Here is a 19,823-nt window from a genome sequence, read left to right on the forward strand (position 1 = left end):
CCGGTAGTTCTAAGCGTTGCACTTGTTAGATCAGTGGTTCAGACGTAGTAAATTTACGGAGATCCAGTCGTCGTGCAGGTATATTCTGTAAGAAATTGTTATATGTCTACGTGAATAGTTGAATACTGTAAGTGTAAGATATTACTTACAACATACTTCCGTGCGAACAACAAAAAGCAAAAAAATAAGAAAAACATATGTTTCTTTCAAGCGCGTAGTTTTTTATCGACGTTTCTACGCCCGCAAACATATTCATACTGTGTTGTGTAGAACGGATTCTGATCAAATATTTTGGATCTTTATAGCGCACTCGAAATTTACAAATAACAGAATTACATAGAAACGTATAACTAAAGAAGAAGAAGAAGAAGAAGAAGAAGAAGAAGAAGAAGAAGAAAAAGAAAAAAAAAAGAGGAGGGTAGATTCTTTACTATTTACATCTTTCTTTTGTTATTCTCTCTCTCTTTTTTTTTTTTTTTTTTCTTTTTGTGTTTAAAATTAAATCGCATAATGAAGCTCATCCAAGCTCGTGAATTAAATGGATTTAACCGACGATTTTAACCGCTCGGAAGCATTTTTACGAACGTTCCGACGATGGATTTACTTCAGAATATAAAGATTACATTACATCTTAATGGATAAATGTATTATATGCGTAATATTCACCAATTGTACCAACCATTACCCAAAACAGCTTACAGATGTATTACCTATATTCGAAATGTACCTAGAGATCATTTAGACGAAGCACGCAAACACACACGAATAAGCATACAACACAACATACACGTACACATATAAGAATTGCATAGGTTTCTATACCTATGTACAATATATACACACAGGTGTAACATTGAAAATCATACAAATTAAGCATATCTTCGATCGTATCATAGATTATATCACATACAGTTTCTCTCGTTACGGTGGTTTCTTTTATCCAATAATATTCATGGCACGTATACAAAATCTGGATACATTTTTCAAGTGCAGTACGAATTAAGATCCTCAAGACTCGCAAAGAAGCGAGAAACTGTTACGCAATTGTCATTGTTGGAACCTCCTTTGCAAACATCACAGACAGATATACATATACGATTACATGATAATGAAATTAACTGCTATGTCTAGGCAATGTTGGACTATTTCCTCTAAGAAGCACGCGTCTTAGAGGAACCTGAAGAGCCTTAAATCTCTAAGCAATCATCAGATATTCTTACTTTTAACATATCGTTGTTGAGAGAAGGTTTTCAAAATTAAAACAGCGAAACCTTCATCAACAGGGAATAATTTTTTACACGAATCTTTTCACACGACACGTTCCTTTCCGATATATTTTCTTATGAAACGATTCCAGAAGAAAGGGAAAAAAGAAGATATTTTAATGATTCGTTACGCGACAGCGGTATATTTTTTATTGTTTTTCATTCGTAACGTAAATCTGCATAAGTTCCAAGGTATATCCGCTAGGCTATTTAAACTACATTTATCAGAGGAGAGAGAAAAAGAGGGGAGAAAGTGATACTCGAAGGATTGAACGTAATTGGGAAATATTTATATACGCAACGACGATTAAAATCAGTTTTAAGCTAGAATTGTGAAGTATATGAGTGAGGTATATGATTATGAGTGTACAGTATAAGAGAATGCTTCTTAAAAGATTGTGTGTAGAAAATACGGAGAGTCCTTTCGTTTGATAATCATATTTTTCACTATAATGTCCAGTTCTTAAACATTATGTCAGACGCGACATGGAGTAAATTGCTGAATTTTTGAAAATGCGAAAAAGAAGGAAGAGTACGGTTAATTATAAAAAGAAGAGGAAAAGTAATCGAATTTTACAATAGCCTTCAGCGTATCAGAATTTACTCCATGTCGTACTTAATCAATATGTACAAATAATAAATATGTATATACATATACATATATATATATATATATATGTATATATATAATATTCTTTAATATATATCTTATCCAAGTATAATGATACTCTCTCATCAGTTGATACTGCACCTCCTACATCGCAAGTATTATCAAAATACTGTTACTACAACAGATAATTATGATACTTGTTAACAAATTTGAGAGATGCGAACTTCTCGTCTTTGTTTGTTTTTACTTATTACGATAAATTAAGATCGGTGCGCGGTAGATACGAGCAAAAGTTGTTTTTAAGAGTGTGATCACTTAAGTGGCTTGAAAAATAATTAATCGACAAAGTGATTACATTCTTAAAGGTCACCGAACTGCTCGCAACTTTCATCAGACTTTCCCCTATAATGGAATGAAATGATACGACGCCGTTCTATCACAGTTAAGTAAATTGATTACGCTAGGTTACATGTACACGTGATAGTTTCGAAGCAGTCATTTTGGGTACTTGGCAGCCCAGTCCGTTCGACCGTGAATACTTCCGGCACCTTTTGCGTCCAGGATACTTCCGTATGTATTTGGTTGATGCGGTCCTTTATTGCTAGTTTCTATAGAATCGAGGAAATATCGACAGAAAATTATATTAATAAACCCGTCAGGGCTTATACTCAAGACTCTTAAAAAACTTAATATTAATTAATTTCGCGTACTCACTAATGTTTTGCGTACCATAAACGCTTGGATAGGGTAATCTCAATGTTTGATCGTTGATGTAACGATTCCGCGGAAGATAATACTGTTTCGCTTGATTCTCAACAGAGTTCCTAGGCACCCAAAAGGAGTCGGTGAATTCTTCGTACTTCTCCATCGGCTGGCCAACCAGGTTCCGCATTAATCTGTGCCTGTTCGGGTCCGCATCGCCGTTTCTTCGTCAAACGGCCCAAAAAGAAAAAGCAACAAATCATTAAACAAAATCTCATACTATTTACATATTGAAATTTAACAAATCTTTATTGTATATAAAAACACATTGATTGACAAATAGATTCGCCGAAACTCTTCGAATTCATTTATTGAACACCTTCAATTTACAATAGAAACGAATAATAGGTAGAATATAGAAAAAAGTCTAGCCTGGAAAATGTTGTGCGTAAAAACAAGGACGTAAAACATTTTAACGATAAAGATTTTCCCTGAACAGACAGCATAACAACGTGCATACCAATATCAGCGTGCAAAACGTCAGGATTTGCATTAAAAGATCTCGAAGCTTTCGATACCTGGACGACAAACACGTGGTTTGCCCCGCTACGTATCGTGCCACGCTGAAGTAGTGCTGTTTCGCTGACGCTTTTCGACCGTTTTTTGCATTTGGTTGCGCAGGTTGATTCCAATTTATGGCAGACGGCTCGTTCCACGCAGGCAGCACCCAGCTGCTCTGTCTCGGATTGTCTGGCAAATAATTGCCGTTCCAGTTGGCACGGTTCTCTTTGTACAATCGTTCTGGTGCTAGCTTCGCGTTTTCGGGAACGATCTTGCTTCTGGACAATTCAATGATTAAAGTAGAACGAGACAGAGAGAGAGAGAGAGAGAGAGAGAGAGAGAGAGAATAGGTGCAACGCACCCCAAGAGTTCAGCAAAATCGTCCTCGTCCAACTTTTGTGGATTGTAACTGTTATGGTTCAACAGAGGTAGCACCAATTGCTGTTGCTGCGGTTGCATCAATTTTTCTTGCACCCTGTGGGCGGAGATAGAATGTTTTCGCTTTAATCTCTCGTGTGCACGCTCCAATAGAATTATGTAATATAATACACGCTGGGTCAAATTGATCCGTTTTGCAATCTAAGCAATCCTGTTCGAATCAATCTGCGTAAAGATGAAGAAGAAAAAAGTCTCTGTAGAAAAGAGCAAAACCATTATTATAACTATACATATATATGCTACAAATTAACTTTACAATTATTCCAAGTCGGAGCAAAATGATTCAGCGTGCAAACAGATAGTTGTTAATTATCGTTTAAAGGTAATTTAAGAATTAATAAATTACACATCTATTAAATTCACCTAGTATCCAACGAAGTTCCAAGGATATCTTGTTGAGGATAGTTGAACGATTTAGGAATAGGAGGTGGAAGATTCACTTTGTTCAGTACGAGATCTCGTTGGGACGTGACACCAATTTTTTTGCTATTAACCACACGTGACGCGTTCGCTTGAAAATAGGGATACCTAGAACGAAACGTGGTAATACCACGGACTTTTGTAGCTATTCTTATTCGCAACTTCGATCGGAATGATCGAAACTCGTGTAAATTTTCGTGCAAACCTCAAGGACTGTTGGGCCGTTGGTCTTTTTATGGGGTTCCACTGTAGCATATCTTCCATAAGCACCACTGCTTCCTGACTCGCGTTAGGTATTAGAACGCTTAACGACGTGCGCGAGAAATTTGGAAATTTGAAGTTCATGGCAGCGGCCAGCTGGTAACCTTCCGGCCAATCGTCTTTCTCGGGTGTACCAATTACGGAGCAAATTTTGAAGATCTCATCGATCTCGCTTTTACCAGGAAAAAGCGGTCGGAAGGTATACAATTCGGCCATTATGCAGCCCACTGCCCAAATGTCGATTGGACTGTTGTAGGTCGTCGAATGGAGTAGCACTTCCGGCGCTCTGTACCTGAAATGAGCTTTTACTGTGTGTGAACGTAAAAAAAAAAAAAAAACGTAAAAAACGTAAAGTTTGTATTTCCAATGGAACAATTCTGAAGAAATTTCACAATGACAATTCACGAAGAAATAAATATATGCATCACCATCTGGTGGAGACGTAGTCCGTGTAAGGCGGCCTTGACCGTATTTCCCTGGCCAAGCCAAAATCAGCAATCTTCACCAGTTCTGGTCCCATGCATAATAAATTTTCAGGTTTCATGTCACGATGGAAGAAACCGTGTTTATGCATGAACGCTAATCCTTGCAGCACCTGGTATACTATATTCCTGATCACTGGCTCGGGGAAAAGTTTATCCCTGTCCATGCACAACATAATCTTACAAACCATACATGTACCATTTCAACAAATTTGCTTACCTGTCCTTCATTAATTGATAAAGATTCTCTTTCATATACTCGAAGACAAAGTATAGCACGTCATTTTCACGAATCACCTCCTTTAATTTGACCACGTTCGCGTGACTAAGCTTCTTCAGAGACTATAATAATTAATCATAATCATTTTTCAACGAAAATTTTTATTTCTATCTCTATTTATTTATATTTACATAAAACTATCTATCGTATCTATCTTTTTCATTACTTTAACTTCGCGCAGGTTCATTGCTTCCTCCCAAGAATAGTACTTCCTCTTCATCCTCTTTATAGCAACCTTCTCCCCGGTGTCGATACGTTCTCCAAGAACAACGGAACCGAACGTTCCGTCGCCCAACTGATTCAACGTGATGTACCGATTCATTTTTACAATATTTTTATTCAGCTTCTAGACTGACCGTCCGCATCAGAATACTTTGAGTGAATCATATTATTCTGATCTCTGAAAGAAAATTTACCCCTTCTGTAACCAATATGTTTCATTGCTATGTTTGCGCGATTGATTTTTATCGACGATACACGATCGAGTAAGATAGAATTATAACAACGGAGTAAATTAAAAGAATAAAACATTCCTCTTAAGTATATACATATTCATCGTAATTGTACGATCATAGGAAAGAGTGTTGGCATAAGAGGAACCGCGAAATCGATTCGAGCGAAGGCTACGTATTACATATGTATATATATATATATACGTATATGTATCGGCTGAAAGTTCAGCGAGTTAAAATTTCATTTCAACTCGGTAACGGAAATGCTGACATACCGTTCGTGAAATATGAAACACGCATACTGGTACCGTCGTGTACGACTTCCACCAAACAAACGGTGCACACTTGTGTTACTTTCAAGATCGATGGCCAAATTATGCCCGATAATAAAAATACCAATTCTAGATCGGCGCAATTCTGAACATAAAATTCTCTAATAGTAAAACTATTCTTTTTTATATATTTTCGAAAAATCACAGTTGCTAGTAGTCGTCGGCGATAACCCAGTTACGACTTCAGTTCGTAGGGTTAACAAATAACTGTGTTGCCGCAATCCAGGCCACATCGAGATTAGCATTTTCTTACGCTCGCATGCGGACTACGTCTGCGAACGGTCAGACATGCGAGGATATAGATTTTCTTAGCTCTTGTGATTTTTTATTTTTCAAACTAACTTACTTACTTACTTACTTACTAAATAAAACATTATAGATAATAAATACGGAAATATTAATATTTATAGAAAATCAATTGTGATATAAATGTGTTGAAAAACCAGAAGAATATTAATACTTTCATGAATAATGGATTGTTTGGATCATTATTAATATATTCGCTCATCTGCTAACATTCGTAAAGTCTTTAACCGTGATACGAACGCGCGATGAAACTTCAAACTTTCCGTATTCGAAAAGCGAATTAAAATTCCCTGGAACATGATTGAAACCGGAAGTGCTACGAATCGCTGATGTGACCTGTTAAGATAATAACGATTAGGATTATACTTACTACGAAAATCACCTGGTTTATCAGCATTCCACGTACTCGATTACCTTTCTGCGCAACGCTTCTTCCCAAACTGTTAATCGAGCGGCCATGCTTCCCCGTGTAGTCATGGTTACAAATACTAACTGAAACTTGAACCATTAGTGGTCGTTTCAATTCCTACAAAAATAATTAATTATTTGTACACATAATTAATTATTTGGTTTCATTAACTATACATTTATAATAACTGAAATTATTACTCCAATAAAGTCTACGAAATTATTCCAAAGATAACGTGTAATCAACAGGCACATATTATTGTATATATAATTATATCGATTATGACGAGTGAATAATTAATATTAATTAATAAAAGTTTAATAATAATCTTTAGATTTAGTTCTTAAAAAAAATATTTGAAAAAAAGCAGTATATATATAACCTTTTATTCCTTCTTAACCCTGTATATTTACTTATTTCACACTGTATTATCTCACTGTATTTCCTTTGATACATCGAGTATCAATGTATCAAATGTAATTATTTTGTTTAAGTTTCGATTAACCGGAGCGAAGAAAAGTGCAGGTGGCGTCGCGAGCAATTACTTATCTCGCGCATACGCAGCCCATTTTCAGCAGACTGACAACAAAGACGTCGACATAGCTATCATTCGCCGCTATTGTAAATATGCCACTTTTCAGATAATGTAAAGCACAAAATTGCATCCAGACATTCCCGAGGCTGTGTTCTCAAGGCTAATGGAAAATCGAAAAATGTTTCGAAAATCGAAAATATGTTTAATCGGGGTTCATATATAGTTCCTCGTCAAAGTATCGAATACGATATAAGTTGAGGAGCTTGTCGCGAGTATCGTTAAAACACAGTATCGTTAAAAGGAATAAGCGTAATAAAAAATGTCGCAGGAAAATAAGAAAGGGAAACGGAAGCAAGTAGAAAAGGAAAAGATGAATCAGAAACAAGAGAAACTGGAAGAAACTGGAAGAACTGCGAAAGAAAAGACGACAGAAAATGTCAAATTGTATGTAACAAATTCGATCATTACCTCCTATTAATCCGCTAGTAATTATTCTACTTGTTTAACGTATACAATATTGTTCATTTAAAACTCGGATGTTTTTTCTCAAACTTTTAGTACAAATTTCTAATATTATTAAGTATATATTATTTTACAGAAAATCTGGATCTTCCATGAGATTTCCTTGTAACAGAATATTGTATCGGCCTGCTTTAATATTCCCAGCATTGTTCATTATTTGGTATAGCGGTAAACAGGGTAAAGAAATTTATTTAGCAAAACAGAAAGAGATTCTGTTAACTCGTACGCTCGAAGTCGAGTGCTCTAACGACTATAAAACAGAGAGCAGCAAATATCCTGAATGTATACCTGAGAAATGTGGACGGGTAGTAACGGATAAATTAGTATCTTCAACAGAAACCGACGTTTTATTAAAAATAGCAACCAGTGGTTTGAACTTGGGTGGTTCCGATGGAGGTGCTAGTATATTGGACCTTCATTCTGGTGCGCTAAGTAAAGGTCAAGGCTTTATAGATATCTACACGTTACCCGAAGCAAAACAGATATTCAATAATGCTGATTTTGCCATTTACAAGTATGTAAATTTCTTGTTAATTCAGAATTTTTCTATTACGACGTTATTGCAATATACATTTATCTTTAAAAATTCCTCTTTCACGTTTTACATATGATAACAAATAAAAATAGTTATTTCTGTTTCAGTCATAATTAACTCATCTTTCTAATTTCTATATAAAAACCAACAAATGATATGGGGGAGAAAATGGGGAAGAAAATTCAACCGCGCATAAAATTTGTTGCTTAATCTGTTATGATGCAATTCGTGTGAAAGCAATGTGTACTTTAAAGTTTTCCATTAGATCATTAATACAAATTTGTAAAAAAGTTGTTTCAGCCTTCTTTTACGTAATATCGATTTTCATTTTATGGTTATGCGATATTTACAGAGTGGCAAAGACTAAGATACAACATGCGGTGGCTCACAATTTTGGAGTATCATCGGATGAAATATACTTAACGAAACCAACATTCTTTTCACGGATGACAAACGCGTCTGCGAAAACAATACACGATGAATATTGGCACTCTCATGTTGATAAGGTATAATTGCATAATTGTCTGTATTTTCGCATTTGTCACATAAAATTTATTACATACAGGAAACGTACGAGTCCTTTCACTATACTACTTTACTTTACCTAAATGATTACGGGAGAGATTTCGAAGGAGGCAGATTTATGTTCATCGATCAGAATAATGTTAAAACAATAATAGAACCCCGTAAAGGTAAATTACAATTGTTTGCCTCTTGAAATTAACGTTCCGTTCAAAAATTATGACACGGTCAAAGTGATTGGCATTGTTCAAAAACGGCGACGGCGAGATAGATTCTGGCTATTTGCATTAGATATGCAAATTGATATTTCTCTAAATATTCTTTGGTTATCAAAATTTTATATAAAAAGAAATGCGTGAAACTTGAAGGATTTATTCCATGCTTCAAGTATTATACTTTACTCTGGAGAAATATTTTTTGTGCATTCTATACCTTTATTGCACATTTAAATTTATAAATACATTAATACATCCACAGTTAATAATAATTTTCATATAATATATATGAAATAATTTATGAAATATATGAAAGAGAAAAAGACATGCCTTAAGCTTATTTCCTCTTTGCAGGTAGAGTATCTATGTTTACATCAGGTAGTGAAAATGTCCACGCGGTTGAGAAAGTGCAATCGGGAACTCGGTATGCTTTAACCGTATCTTTTACATGTGATTCAAACGCCGCAATTTCCGATCCAATTTTTCGAGCAAAACAAGATAAACAGTAAGTTTATCGTATGAATAAAAGTTACACATTCCTATTTAATTTTATCACGAAAATTTGCTTTCTTTCTTTCTTTTTTCTTCTTCTTCTTCTTTCTCTTTAAATAAACGCTTTATTTTGCAAAAAGAAACTTTATCCTCGTCTGTGTGTATGTATATTTGCCATTTTAAATATGTATACGTACATCAATATACAATATGTAGTAATATTAAAAAATATACAAGTGTTACGCTAATATTATAATGTTTATTGAGATCGAATTTCAAAATATATCTATATAAATTAATAGACGATTGCTCGATGCCGTTTATTTACTTATCGATATGATATATATAACGCATAACAAATGTATATTGTAGTACGTTATCAATGAAAATTTTAATAATTATAAACATGTACGTATTTATTATTTAACAAACTGATTTCTTATGGCTAATGACAAAAGTGTAGTATAAATGGCTGCTTTCAATAAAGCATTAAGTATGTTATGTGCAATATATCGTGAGAATGTAATAGAAATTAAATATACATGTATATGTATATGTTGATGTTTATCACTGGAATGTTTCCGTTCTGTTACATTTCTTTAAATACACTTTCAAAACGTGCAAGAGTGGAAAAATGTGTCAGATCCAACGATCGTTATTATTTTTATTAAATATTTTTCTTTTCTTTTTTTTTTTTTTTTTTTATACATATTCCTCTTGTGTAAAAATGTCATAGTCTTTCAGAAAATTGAAATATGGAATGACTTTTAACAATATAAAATTTAATAAACGACCGTATTATATCGACTATATAACTATTAGAAAGATTTATAGTAATTATCTTAAAAAAGTGTACTACATATAAATGTTTGTAATAATACCCATTTATCATATGCGAAAATTATTACAAAAAGAAAACTATTCCTTTTCCTTGTTGCTTTTTTTTTTCATTTCGTAATCTAATGCATTTACGGCTAAAGAAATTGACTATATAACTTAATAATGCGGATGATATAAACAATGCGCATAGAAACCTGAGAGCGAGAAATATTTTGTACAACAGGAACATTTTACAGAAGAAATATAATAAGAATCAATATTAAATATTAAACATTAAGTTTTGATGATCTTCCATCGTTCTGCGTTTTTTAGGACACACGTACGCAAGATTTATGTACATTTAAGTATTGATCTCGATACTAAAAACTATTTCTCCTTGAGATTAGAATGATCCAGATTAGTTGAATTGCATTAGGCTTATTGTGTTTCGAGGATTTTTGCAATTTCTAACGCACTGGTGTCCATCAAAATGGTCCTGTGGTTTCCTGGTAATTTTATAATTTGTACTTTCTTCTGGCATATCTGTGGAAAAAATTGTATGATTATTAAAAAATATTACCATGCAAAGCCAGAATTAATCTCTTTGAACTTTTGAAACTTGCAAATGGATTTCAGAAAATCGTATGTACAACTCCACAAACTGTCATTCGATACGAATATTCGTTATATCAAAATAAATACATAAATTTAAATGATGTATAGTTACCTCTCCCAAACCATAGTCATGGTTTAAAGAAATAAAACTATCGTCTGCCTTGATTAGTGTAACATTTCCACAATAAGAAGTCTTTGGTTTATAATAGTAACTAGCTAATAGTTTTTTGTGGAACAATAAAGCGGCAAGCTTTAAATCTTCAAGTTTCAATTGACTGTTATTTACCAGTTCTCCAATTTTATTGAATGCTTCTTCCACTGTAGGTATCTCTTTCAGAATCATGTACGCCTAGAGCAGAGAAATCGATCGTTCGAATGGTTTACTATATAGACTGTTCTTAGTCAAACTTGGACTTTAGAAGAAACAACATTGGAGAAAAATGTAGTGTAATTTTTTTAGCAGCTTCAACGCAAGTTGAGTCGGCTACGGAAAGGGGAAAAAAAAAGAAAAAATGGTTAACTATATAATAATTACCTCTTGGGAGCTTAACTTTCTATTAAACTGCCTAATGAAGAATGCCAGGGATTTTTTCTGAGAATCGGTAACCGTATCGGTATCCTGGTCAGTTTTTCTTCCAATTTCCAACGTATGCAATTTCAGGAATTCAGGCGAACCGTCGATAAGAGTTAAAGCTACGGAATGACCGGCGCTTTCCAACTGAAGGGCCATTTCAAATGCGACACAAGCTCCAAACGAATATCCTACTAAATGATACGGCCCCTTCCTCTGTACATTTTGCATGATGCTTATATAGAAGGTAGCTGCTTGTACGATAGAATCCATCGGGGTATTTTTTGTAGACTGGAAGCCCCAAGCAGGCTGTTTCAATGCATTGGCCACGTGCTTGAACGGTGCAGCCACACCCTCAATGGCGTGAACGAAAAATATCGGCTGTCCCGTTGAACTCTTTGTCGTTAATTGCACGAGACTTTCCGTAGGCACGAGGTTCGTACCGTAAAACTCGAATAGAGACTCATCTGTGCTGACCTGTTCAGGGGTTTCGGTTGGGGAAATAACATTTGTCGACTCTGACGACGCTGTTGTGTCCAACTGTGATAACTTCTCGAACGTCAGCACACGTATATCTTGCGCCGAGAGCACGATATCGTAATTCCTTTCGAGGGCCTGTTTGATTTCCGTGCCCATCAAAGAATCCATTCCAAGATCAGCCAAGCTTATAGCGGGATTGATTGTCTCCACCTTTTTAATACCTAGGATATTGGCAACCGCTTCGATTATGCTAATTTTATTTGTACTTTCCGATCCGTGCCGTTTGTCTGCCACAACGCACGAGGATAGAACCGGGTGCGGCTGTTGGAGGAATATATCCATCGTTTCGAGACAACTTTGTATACGCTGTGGTATGGTACCACCGATCTCTGTATCGTTATGACCGCCCATTGTCTCTGTAAAAGAGAAAGAGAACAATTTTAGCCCCTCGTTGCGTTCATATAATAATAACCATCGGACAACGTATAAGCAACGATTTACCTAAAATCAGACCAACATCTCCAATAGCTCCCCACTGAACAGCAAGACCGGGCAAACCGTTCGCCTGCCTCTGCTCCATTATCCTTTCCATCGCAGCGTTCGAGAGACCATAATTAGTCTGGCCCAGATTTCCTCTTCCGCTGACAATTGAGGAAAACACAACAAAGTAGTCCAACGATGAACATAATTCCCGCGACACAGTGTCCAGATTCTTAGTCGCAGTGATTTTTGGCAACGCAGACACAACGAAATCGGACTCTTGCAAGTTCTCGATTAGATCGTCCCGTAGAACAGCCGCCAGGTTAAATATGCCACCGACGGGAGCAAGCCCACTGCTTTCCTTGATTAGTTGTTTCGACCCGGTCAATGTAGTTACGTCCGCCGTGGAAACTTGAACGTTTACACCTGCCTCGCGCCAACGACGAATACTCAACGATTGGAACCCGGTCCGTACCCCAGACCGCGAGGTTAAGACGATATGTTTAGCGCCACGCGTGATCATCCAGTCCGCAAGTTCCATACCGAATCCACCGAGTCCACCGACCAGTATATACGATTTTTCCGGATTCATGTACGTTCGCGGAATAGCCGGGACGATCTTTAACGCTGGCTGCACGACCTTCTGCTTTTCCTCCTCATCCCGAATCTTCAGCAGAACCTTACCGATGTGCTTCCCACTGGCCATAAATCTGAACGACTGTTCGATCTGTTGCTCGGAGAAGACCGTAGCAGGAAGCGGACGAACAGCGCCGTTCTTTATACCCTCGCTAACGAGCCTGACGACCTCCTGCCTCTCTGGGCCGTCCTCCTCGCAAATCGCGTCCAAAAGTATTCCATGGAACGAAGTGTTCTTCAAGAATACGGACATTCCTAGAGCGGTATCGTTCGACAAATCGAATTTACCAATCTCAAGAAATCGTCCACCTTGCGCGAGACACCTAACACTAGCCTGTAATTTCTCCTCGGCCAATGAATTAAGCACTATGTCCACGCCGCGTCCGTTGGTCTCGTTCATGATTAGCTGCTCGAAACTGGTGTCTCGGGAGTTGCCGATATTCCTGTCGGTCAGTTGAGGGAACATATTCTTCAAGAAGTCGCGTTTCTCTTGTGTTCCGACAGTGGTGAACACTGTACAACCTGCGTGCAGAGCTATCGAGATACTGGCCTGTCCAACACCACCGCTACCAGCGTGGATAAGAACACTGTCGCCGCGTTTCAGACAACCGCGAACGCAAAGAGCATAATAACTGGTGGCGTACGCGACCGGCACAGTCGCTGCCTGTTCCAATGACCAATCATCGGGGACTGGCCACATGAAACCAGGATCAGCCACGACCGTGGTCGCTAAACCACGAGCCGGAACCATAGCCATGATCCTTTCCCCTTTCGAGTTACGTCCAGAGAACTCGAGACCCAGTATGCAATCTTGGTTCGCCAAATTCCCGGGAAGTGCATCCGGTGGCAACTTTCCGGTTGCCAACATGATATCTCTAAAGTTCAACGGCGCGTAATACACGAAGCACAGCTCTGTGTTCGGGGACTTTTCCGACTGATAGTAACTTAACGGGCTTTCGATCCATTTCAGGCTGCTGAGATCACCTCTGTACAAGGCATTAATGTAGGCGTGTTCAACTTGAAGGGACGATGCTTCGTTTTGCCAGTCTAATTGTAGATGCCTGTAACTTCCCCAATTACCTCCTTTCAGAACGTTCGCAAATAATTGCTTGTTCAATTGTTGGCTGTAAAATTTGTCGTTCAAGCTGAATTTTGGCAAATTCTTGTCCTGAATGAAAACGTAACGCGCGTTTGCACCACCTTCTTCCTGACGAACACAGTTCATGAATCCGGTCATACCTGCGACGAACAACATCGAACATAACGAAATGAAATGATCAACGAAATCCAACTGAACAATTCACAAACTCCGAGAGAAGTCCAAGCTTAACGATTCTTACCAAGTAACTCTTCGCCTTGGCTGACGAAAATAAGTTGCTGGTTTTCCGACGCGGCCTTTTTCAACGCTGCCTTTACGCCTTCCAACCACGTGAAATTCTTCTCCGTTATTTGCATAACAATTGGCGCCGACTTCTCTACCTTCTTCGTTAATAGCAAATAAGTTTTCCCGGGAGCGAGTTGCCGGGCAACAGGAATAAGAGCTGCGCTTTCTATTAGATTCGCGTTAATCCGACCTACTTCTTCCAAAAGGACAAACCCTCCAGGTCTTACGCTTTCGCCAAGATTCTTCAATACAATCAATGAATTGCTGCTCAACGCATTGCTGGCTACCACGAGATGCATATCTTGCCCAACAGGTGATACTCGTTCATCGCGTACTACAACTTTGGCACCCAATGCCTTCACGCTGCTGTACTGCTCGTGCGCAGATGAGCATGTTACTTGTAAATCAGCCTGGAAAAAGGGAAATAATAGTATGAAAATGGGTAAATAAAATTTGGTGTTTTCCAAATACGCGAATCTAAAAAACGTACAGTGATCCCAGGTTCGTTATGCAGAATATCCAATACGTGAGATGCAAGCAGATGTTCAACCGAACGGTTTCCAGCCACTTCTGTTACTTTTACCTTTATACCGGGTGAATTTTCGCGGACAATTTGCAACAGCACAGTGAGAGCATACAGTTTAGCCTTCTCGGGATCCTCTACAAGCGGCAGAGGATTCTCATATGGTACGAAAGTAAATTTCTCGTAATTAGGCGTTTGACCTTGTTGCTTTCTCGCTATTAAAGAGGCTTTCATCCTTCTGATCTCGATACCGCCCGATTTAACGACACCGATGTCAGCGTAAGAGTAGACTGGAACTCCTTCGTCTTCCTTATGGTTGTTGACAAAGTCCAGGTGAACAATGGGATTGATGGCAGCGTATTGCATGCGGACCGGTACGTACAGTCCTCTAGAATTTTTCTCGAGTATCGCGAATTGAAGCATCGTGTCCATGAACGAGACCCAGTTATGCCAAAGAAGTTTGCCGGTGAACCCACGATTGTGGCTGGACTTGATTCCCTGGAAGACACCGCTGTAGTCGTATCCTCGCAGCCTAAGCTCCTTGTAAATGTCGTTCTTGTTCAGTTCGAGTAAATCAGGTTCGTCCCCGTGAACAGGCTCGGGCACGTTCAACAGCATTTTGTTCGCGTTCTCCGGTTCAGAAATTGTACCGGTAACCGCGACGGATCCGTTCTCGCAGATCTCAAATTCGCCCGTGCCCATGAATACGTTGATCAGAAACTTAACGGGGCCTTCCTTGGGCATGATGGTAGCTCGTTGGAATTGCACGTTTTCGAACGTAACCGGCATTTTCTCGTAATCGGCCCCGCGCAATTTCGCAAAAGTCTTCCACACCATTACGAGATAGCCAGTGGCTGGGAACAAAACTCTTCCATCGATCACGTGGCCATCTAGATAGGCGTCCGATTCCTTCGACAGATCTACCTCCACCACGCTTTCACCAGAAGAGCCGGACAGTGCAGCGTAATTGGCCACGTTCCATTCCGCGGAATGATCCCATTTAACCAGATAATTGATCATCGGCGTGCCACGGCCAACCGGGTAACTGATCGGTGGATACAATTTTGACACCTGCGGTTGCGCTCCTGCCACGTACAGCTTCCCTATATTTTCCAGCAAAAAACCAAGGTTATTCGAATGGCCCCGTTTATGCAGCCCGATATTGGTCACGGAGGGTCCCAACGATCTGCGCAGGATTGCCTGTAGCAGGCAATGCGGCGCGATTTCGATCATTATCGCATTCTCTGGAACGTGGGAAAGCGTTTGATGGAACAACACCGGCGATAACAAATTATTCACGTGATAAGCGGCACTGCTAAGCTGTGCCAATGGGCTGTTCCATGCCGATTCAGGAATCGACGTGGAGACCCATTTAGGGGACCGTTTCTTCGGATTTGGTATGATCTTCTCCAGCATGGGACGAAGCCTCTGACCGACCGGTGCGATGTACTTGCTATGAAAAGCAACGCCGGAGCTGTCCACTAGCTTCGCAAAAATGTTTTCCCCCTTCAGTTTCTCTGTGAATTTCTTGACCGATTCGATCGGACCGGACACGGTGACCGAGTCGCTTGCATTCTCGCAAGCTGGTATAATATCCGGCGGGCACATAGCGGTCACTTCGCTCCAGCTTAGTCCGATCGCAGCCATACCGCCGGGCTCTAAATTCGAATCCAAAACGGTTCTTCCTCGCCAGTAGGCAGCCAGAACCGTTTGCTCCGGCGTAAACGTACCGTCTGCGTAGGCGCATCCCAATTCACCGACAGAATGTCCGATAATACCGTCCGGTTGGATACCAAGGAACGTCAAGACGTCCACAAGGGCAACCTGGATAGCTGCGATCGATACGAACGAGTGTAGAACGTTCTCGAACATTTCGGGTCTACTATTGTAAATAAGATTCATTAGGTCTATCCCTTCGGGTTTCAGAGCTTCGGCGCATCTTCTTAAACTTCTATGGAACGTGTCGATACAGAGCAGGTCTTTGCCCATACCTGCCCACTGAGATCCCATGCCGGAGAACACATACCAGATTGGCCGTTTCTCGTTAACGTATTGACCAACATCCTGGGAGTTGACGTTCCCCATAACGGAGTATCCTCGATACTGATGACCCGCTATGTTATTCGCGTGAATATCATGAAGCAAGGCTAGGAACTCGTCGTCCTTCTCGTGTTCCCTCGCTTTGTTCAAAAGCGCATCCACAGCCTCCTCGGTGCGGCCGGACACGGTGACGAGCTTTGGCAGCTTGCTGTCCAGAACTGGCGACAATTTCGGTTTCGGGTTGCTGCGTAAAAGTATGTGCGCGTTCGCGCCACCAAAACCGAACGAGTTCAACGCTACGAGGCCACCTTTCCACGGCGTGTTTTTGTCTACGACTTGTATGCTTCCGTCGCTCAACGCTGGTATGTCTGTATTCGGACTTTGAAAGTGAAGGTTGCCCGGGATTACACCCGACTCCATGGCGATTAGCAACTTCGCTATGGAGCACAATCCGCTGGCGGGTTCCGAATGGCCCATATTCGATTTAATCGAGCCAAGCAGCAGAGGTCCTTTTCTGCCTTTGCAAAACAAGTTCGCGATCGAATTAACTTCCTGTGGGTCTCCGGCTTTCGTTCCGGTCCCGTGGGCCTCCACGTAGGCAACGTCCGCGGGATTGATGCCTGCTTCCGCATAGATCTCGCGCATTAAATTATTTTGCATTTGTCCGCTGGGGAATGTAATCCCTTCGGACTTGTTGCCATCGGTATTTGTTTTCGAATGTAAAACAGTGGCGTACACTCTGCGCGCATCCCTCGCCTTTTGTAAATAGATAACCGACACAGCCTCCGACCGAACGTATCCCTTGCCGTCAGCGTCGAATGCCTTGCAAGCGCCGTCCGGGGATAACATGCCCAGCTTGTGAAACTGAAGAGAACTGGTCGGCTTTAAAAGGAGATTGCAACCACCGACAATGGCAGCGTCACATTCCCCATTACGTATCGCACGAATTGCTTGGTGCATCGCGTACAAAGACGAAGAACAGGCGGTGTCTATCGCATAACTGGGTCCATTGAAGTCGAATGTATACGAGATCCTATTTGGGAACATGGCTCTGCAGCAACCAGTTAACGCGTACCCTGTAATTAAACCAAGAATAACGATAACCCCGCACCGAGCCAAATGCGGTGTACACACACGCATTTATTACAATACATATTTGTTGTCCATCGGTCTACCAACCGTTTATATCGTCCGGATCTCTGGTCAAAATGTCGTCCGATTCCGATGACGAGACACCAATGAATACACCGGTCTTGGAACCCCTAACATCATTCGGATTAAAACCAGCGTCTACGATAGCCTCGTAAGTTACCTCCAAGAGTAAACGCAACTGTGGGTCCATCAAGTTGGCCTGTTTCGCGTGGACACCGAAGAAGATGGCGTCAAATGATTTCAGATCCTTCAATTTACCAGACCTTTTCGGTAGCCCGTATAAACCACTGGGCCATCGACGTCCGTCGTCTGTGATCATATCTACGCCCTCGAATAAATTGCGTCTAAATTCTTCTATATCTTGGGACTCTGGGAAACGACCTAGGGGGCAAATGAAAAATCCGTAGGAAACAATTGCAAAATGCAAATATATATGCGATTGAAAACAGCTAATAAAAAAAGAGATGCTCACCTGAGAAACCGCTAATGACAATTTCATCATTTACATTGTTACGTATACTATCGCCGTTCATCATAGTCGGTTCTCTAACAATGGGGCTATTTGCACTTTCAAATTGAGCTGGCATTATTGTATATCTGTTACGATCGACTTCTCTGTTTACTTATTTCCGCTAGACTTATCGGACGCAAGAGCCCGGTGACACGAAATTACGTACCTGAAAAGAATTTTCTTCATCGATTAACGGAACACGTATTTCAAACACTTTACTATCTCTGTCTTAAAATCTCAATGATTCTTAAAAGAACGAACATGTTTATTATGATCGGTCCGTTAATTATGATCAAAATTTCGTAAATATATAGGACACAGCTCTGTGGCCATCATCAGTCCTGTTGAAGAGACGTCTCAGCAATTGTATTAAATTACCGCGGTAACTACCTATCTCTTCCCGACATGTGATTAATTGAGTGATTTCAATTGAATTCATTCTGAGATAAATCAATTTAACGGGGACTTTATGCGTGCCAGATGCATCTCGGCGCGATGCCGGTATCGCTATTTGCCCACCTAGTTGCCCAATAACGATACCCGATAATTATCTAATTAAAATTGCCTTCAGTTTGTTTGATTATCGTTCTCGAATCCGGTTGATGCTACATATCAAAGGTTATCTTCTCTTTTCTTTCTCCTTAGTTTTTCTCCTTAGTTTTTCTCCTTCTTGCGAACATTTACATGTACACGTGTATTTTATAATATACTCTCTTTACGATATTTTACGATATACTGGACTCGAAGCCTTCCAATTATCTGCTATTTCTTTTGTCTCCTTTAAATTCAACCTCCTGTATTATGGAACGGCCTATGAGCGTATATCGATACATATTTCAGAATTTTCAATGTACTCCCAACGCGTCTCGATCCTCGTCTGATCCACGATCGGTGTTAATAGGTAAACATTACCAGCCTTCGAATGAATTTTCAAATAATTATCATTATTTCAATTTTCTCGCGACTTTCTATAATACGTGCAACCATCGTGGAAATCGACGCTAGTAAACACACCGAACATTTAAAATTCAAACGTATCCTGCGAGTACATTAAAGTATGTTTATATGATCTATTTTTGTATGTTATCAAAGATACATTGAACATGTTATGTACATTTCCTCGTGATGTATATATTTTTAGAGAAAAATAACTCAACGCCCGAGTCAGGTCATTATTTCACGCTATTAAATCTCGACCGGCCAACTGGCCACAACTTTTTCACTAAACGCTCGACATGAAATTTAAACTAAGAAGAGAATTTTAGAAATTTTA

The 19,823-nt window shown here is 39.5% G+C and overlaps 3 protein-coding genes across 4 annotated transcripts; 1 reads left to right on the plus strand and 2 right to left on the minus strand.

Annotated features, from left to right (window-relative positions):
* Positions 1-2,343: 2,343 nt before the first annotated feature.
* On the minus strand, positions 2,344-5,341 carry LOC143430800 (serine/threonine-protein kinase ICK). 2 transcript variants are annotated; one of them, XM_076907224.1, is made up of 9 exons: positions 5,186-5,341; positions 4,960-5,081; positions 4,686-4,898; positions 4,202-4,549; positions 3,940-4,104; positions 3,500-3,613; positions 3,156-3,416; positions 2,590-2,801; positions 2,344-2,483 (listed from the first exon to the last, which is right to left on the minus strand). In XM_076907224.1, exons 1-9 carry the CDS (start codon positions 5,339-5,341, stop codon positions 2,371-2,373), a joined length of 1,704 nt encoding a protein of 567 aa, XP_076763339.1. In that variant the 3' UTR covers positions 2,344-2,370. The 2 variants fall into 2 exon arrangements, with proteins under 2 accessions (XP_076763339.1, XP_076763340.1); XM_076907225.1 differs by lacking the exon at positions 2,344-2,483 and having other exon boundaries at positions 2,633-2,805; positions 3,146-3,416.
* Positions 5,342-7,261: 1,920 nt separating this feature from the next.
* Positions 7,262-9,394, plus strand: LOC143430808 (2-oxoglutarate and iron-dependent oxygenase domain-containing protein 3). The gene is made up of 5 exons (XM_076907235.1): positions 7,262-7,497; positions 7,652-8,089; positions 8,463-8,616; positions 8,676-8,802; positions 9,202-9,394. Exons 1-5 carry the CDS (start codon positions 7,373-7,375, stop codon positions 9,354-9,356), a joined length of 999 nt encoding a protein of 332 aa, XP_076763350.1. The 5' UTR covers positions 7,262-7,372; the 3' UTR covers positions 9,357-9,394.
* A 256-nt stretch (positions 9,395-9,650) lies between these two features.
* On the minus strand, positions 9,651-18,704 carry Fasn1 (Fatty acid synthase 1). Its single transcript, XM_076907236.1, has 8 exons — positions 18,512-18,704; positions 18,067-18,420; positions 14,815-17,963; positions 14,281-14,734; positions 12,326-14,179; positions 11,309-12,240; positions 10,886-11,122; positions 9,651-10,701 (listed from the first exon to the last, which is right to left on the minus strand). Exons 1-8 carry the CDS (start codon positions 18,624-18,626, stop codon positions 10,597-10,599), a joined length of 7,200 nt encoding a protein of 2,399 aa, XP_076763351.1. The 5' UTR covers positions 18,627-18,704; the 3' UTR covers positions 9,651-10,596.
* Between the last annotated feature and the right edge of the window lie 1,119 nt (positions 18,705-19,823).

The sequence above is a fragment of the Xylocopa sonorina genome, chromosome 15, assembly GCF_050948175.1.
Source record: "Xylocopa sonorina isolate GNS202 chromosome 15, iyXylSono1_principal, whole genome shotgun sequence".
Lineage (NCBI taxonomy): Eukaryota > Metazoa > Arthropoda > Insecta > Hymenoptera > Apidae > Xylocopa > Xylocopa sonorina.

Excerpts from the sequence above, each read along its gene's own strand:
- LOC143430800 (XM_076907224.1), bottom strand. The coding sequence starts at position 5,341 with ATGAATCGGTACATCACGTTGAATCAGTTGGGCGACGGAACGTTCGGT. Across the intron at positions 4,105-4,201 it reads ACGGCCCAACAGTCCTTGAG|GTATCCCTATTTTCAAGCGA; the intron begins GTTTGCACGAAA and ends GTTTCGTTCTAG. Across the intron at positions 2,484-2,589 it reads TTATGGTACGCAAAACATTA|AAACTAGCAATAAAGGACCG; the intron begins GTGAGTACGCGA and ends TCGATTCTATAG.
- LOC143430808 (XM_076907235.1), top strand. The coding sequence starts at position 7,373 with ATGTCGCAGGAAAATAAGAAAGGGAAACGGAAGCAAGTAGAAAAGGAA. Across the intron at positions 7,498-7,651 it reads ACGACAGAAAATGTCAAATT|AAAATCTGGATCTTCCATGA; the intron begins GTATGTAACAAA and ends ATTATTTTACAG. Across the intron at positions 8,617-8,675 it reads GGCACTCTCATGTTGATAAG|GAAACGTACGAGTCCTTTCA; the intron begins GTATAATTGCAT and ends TATTACATACAG.
- Fasn1 (XM_076907236.1), bottom strand. The coding sequence starts at position 18,626 with ATGCCAGCTCAATTTGAAAGTGCAAATAGCCCCATTGTTAGAGAACCG. Across the intron at positions 17,964-18,066 it reads AGATCCGGACGATATAAACG|GGTACGCGTTAACTGGTTGC; the intron begins GTTGGTAGACCG and ends GTTTAATTACAG. Across the intron at positions 14,735-14,814 it reads ATAACGAACCTGGGATCACT|GCTGATTTACAAGTAACATG; the intron begins GTACGTTTTTTA and ends CCCTTTTTCCAG.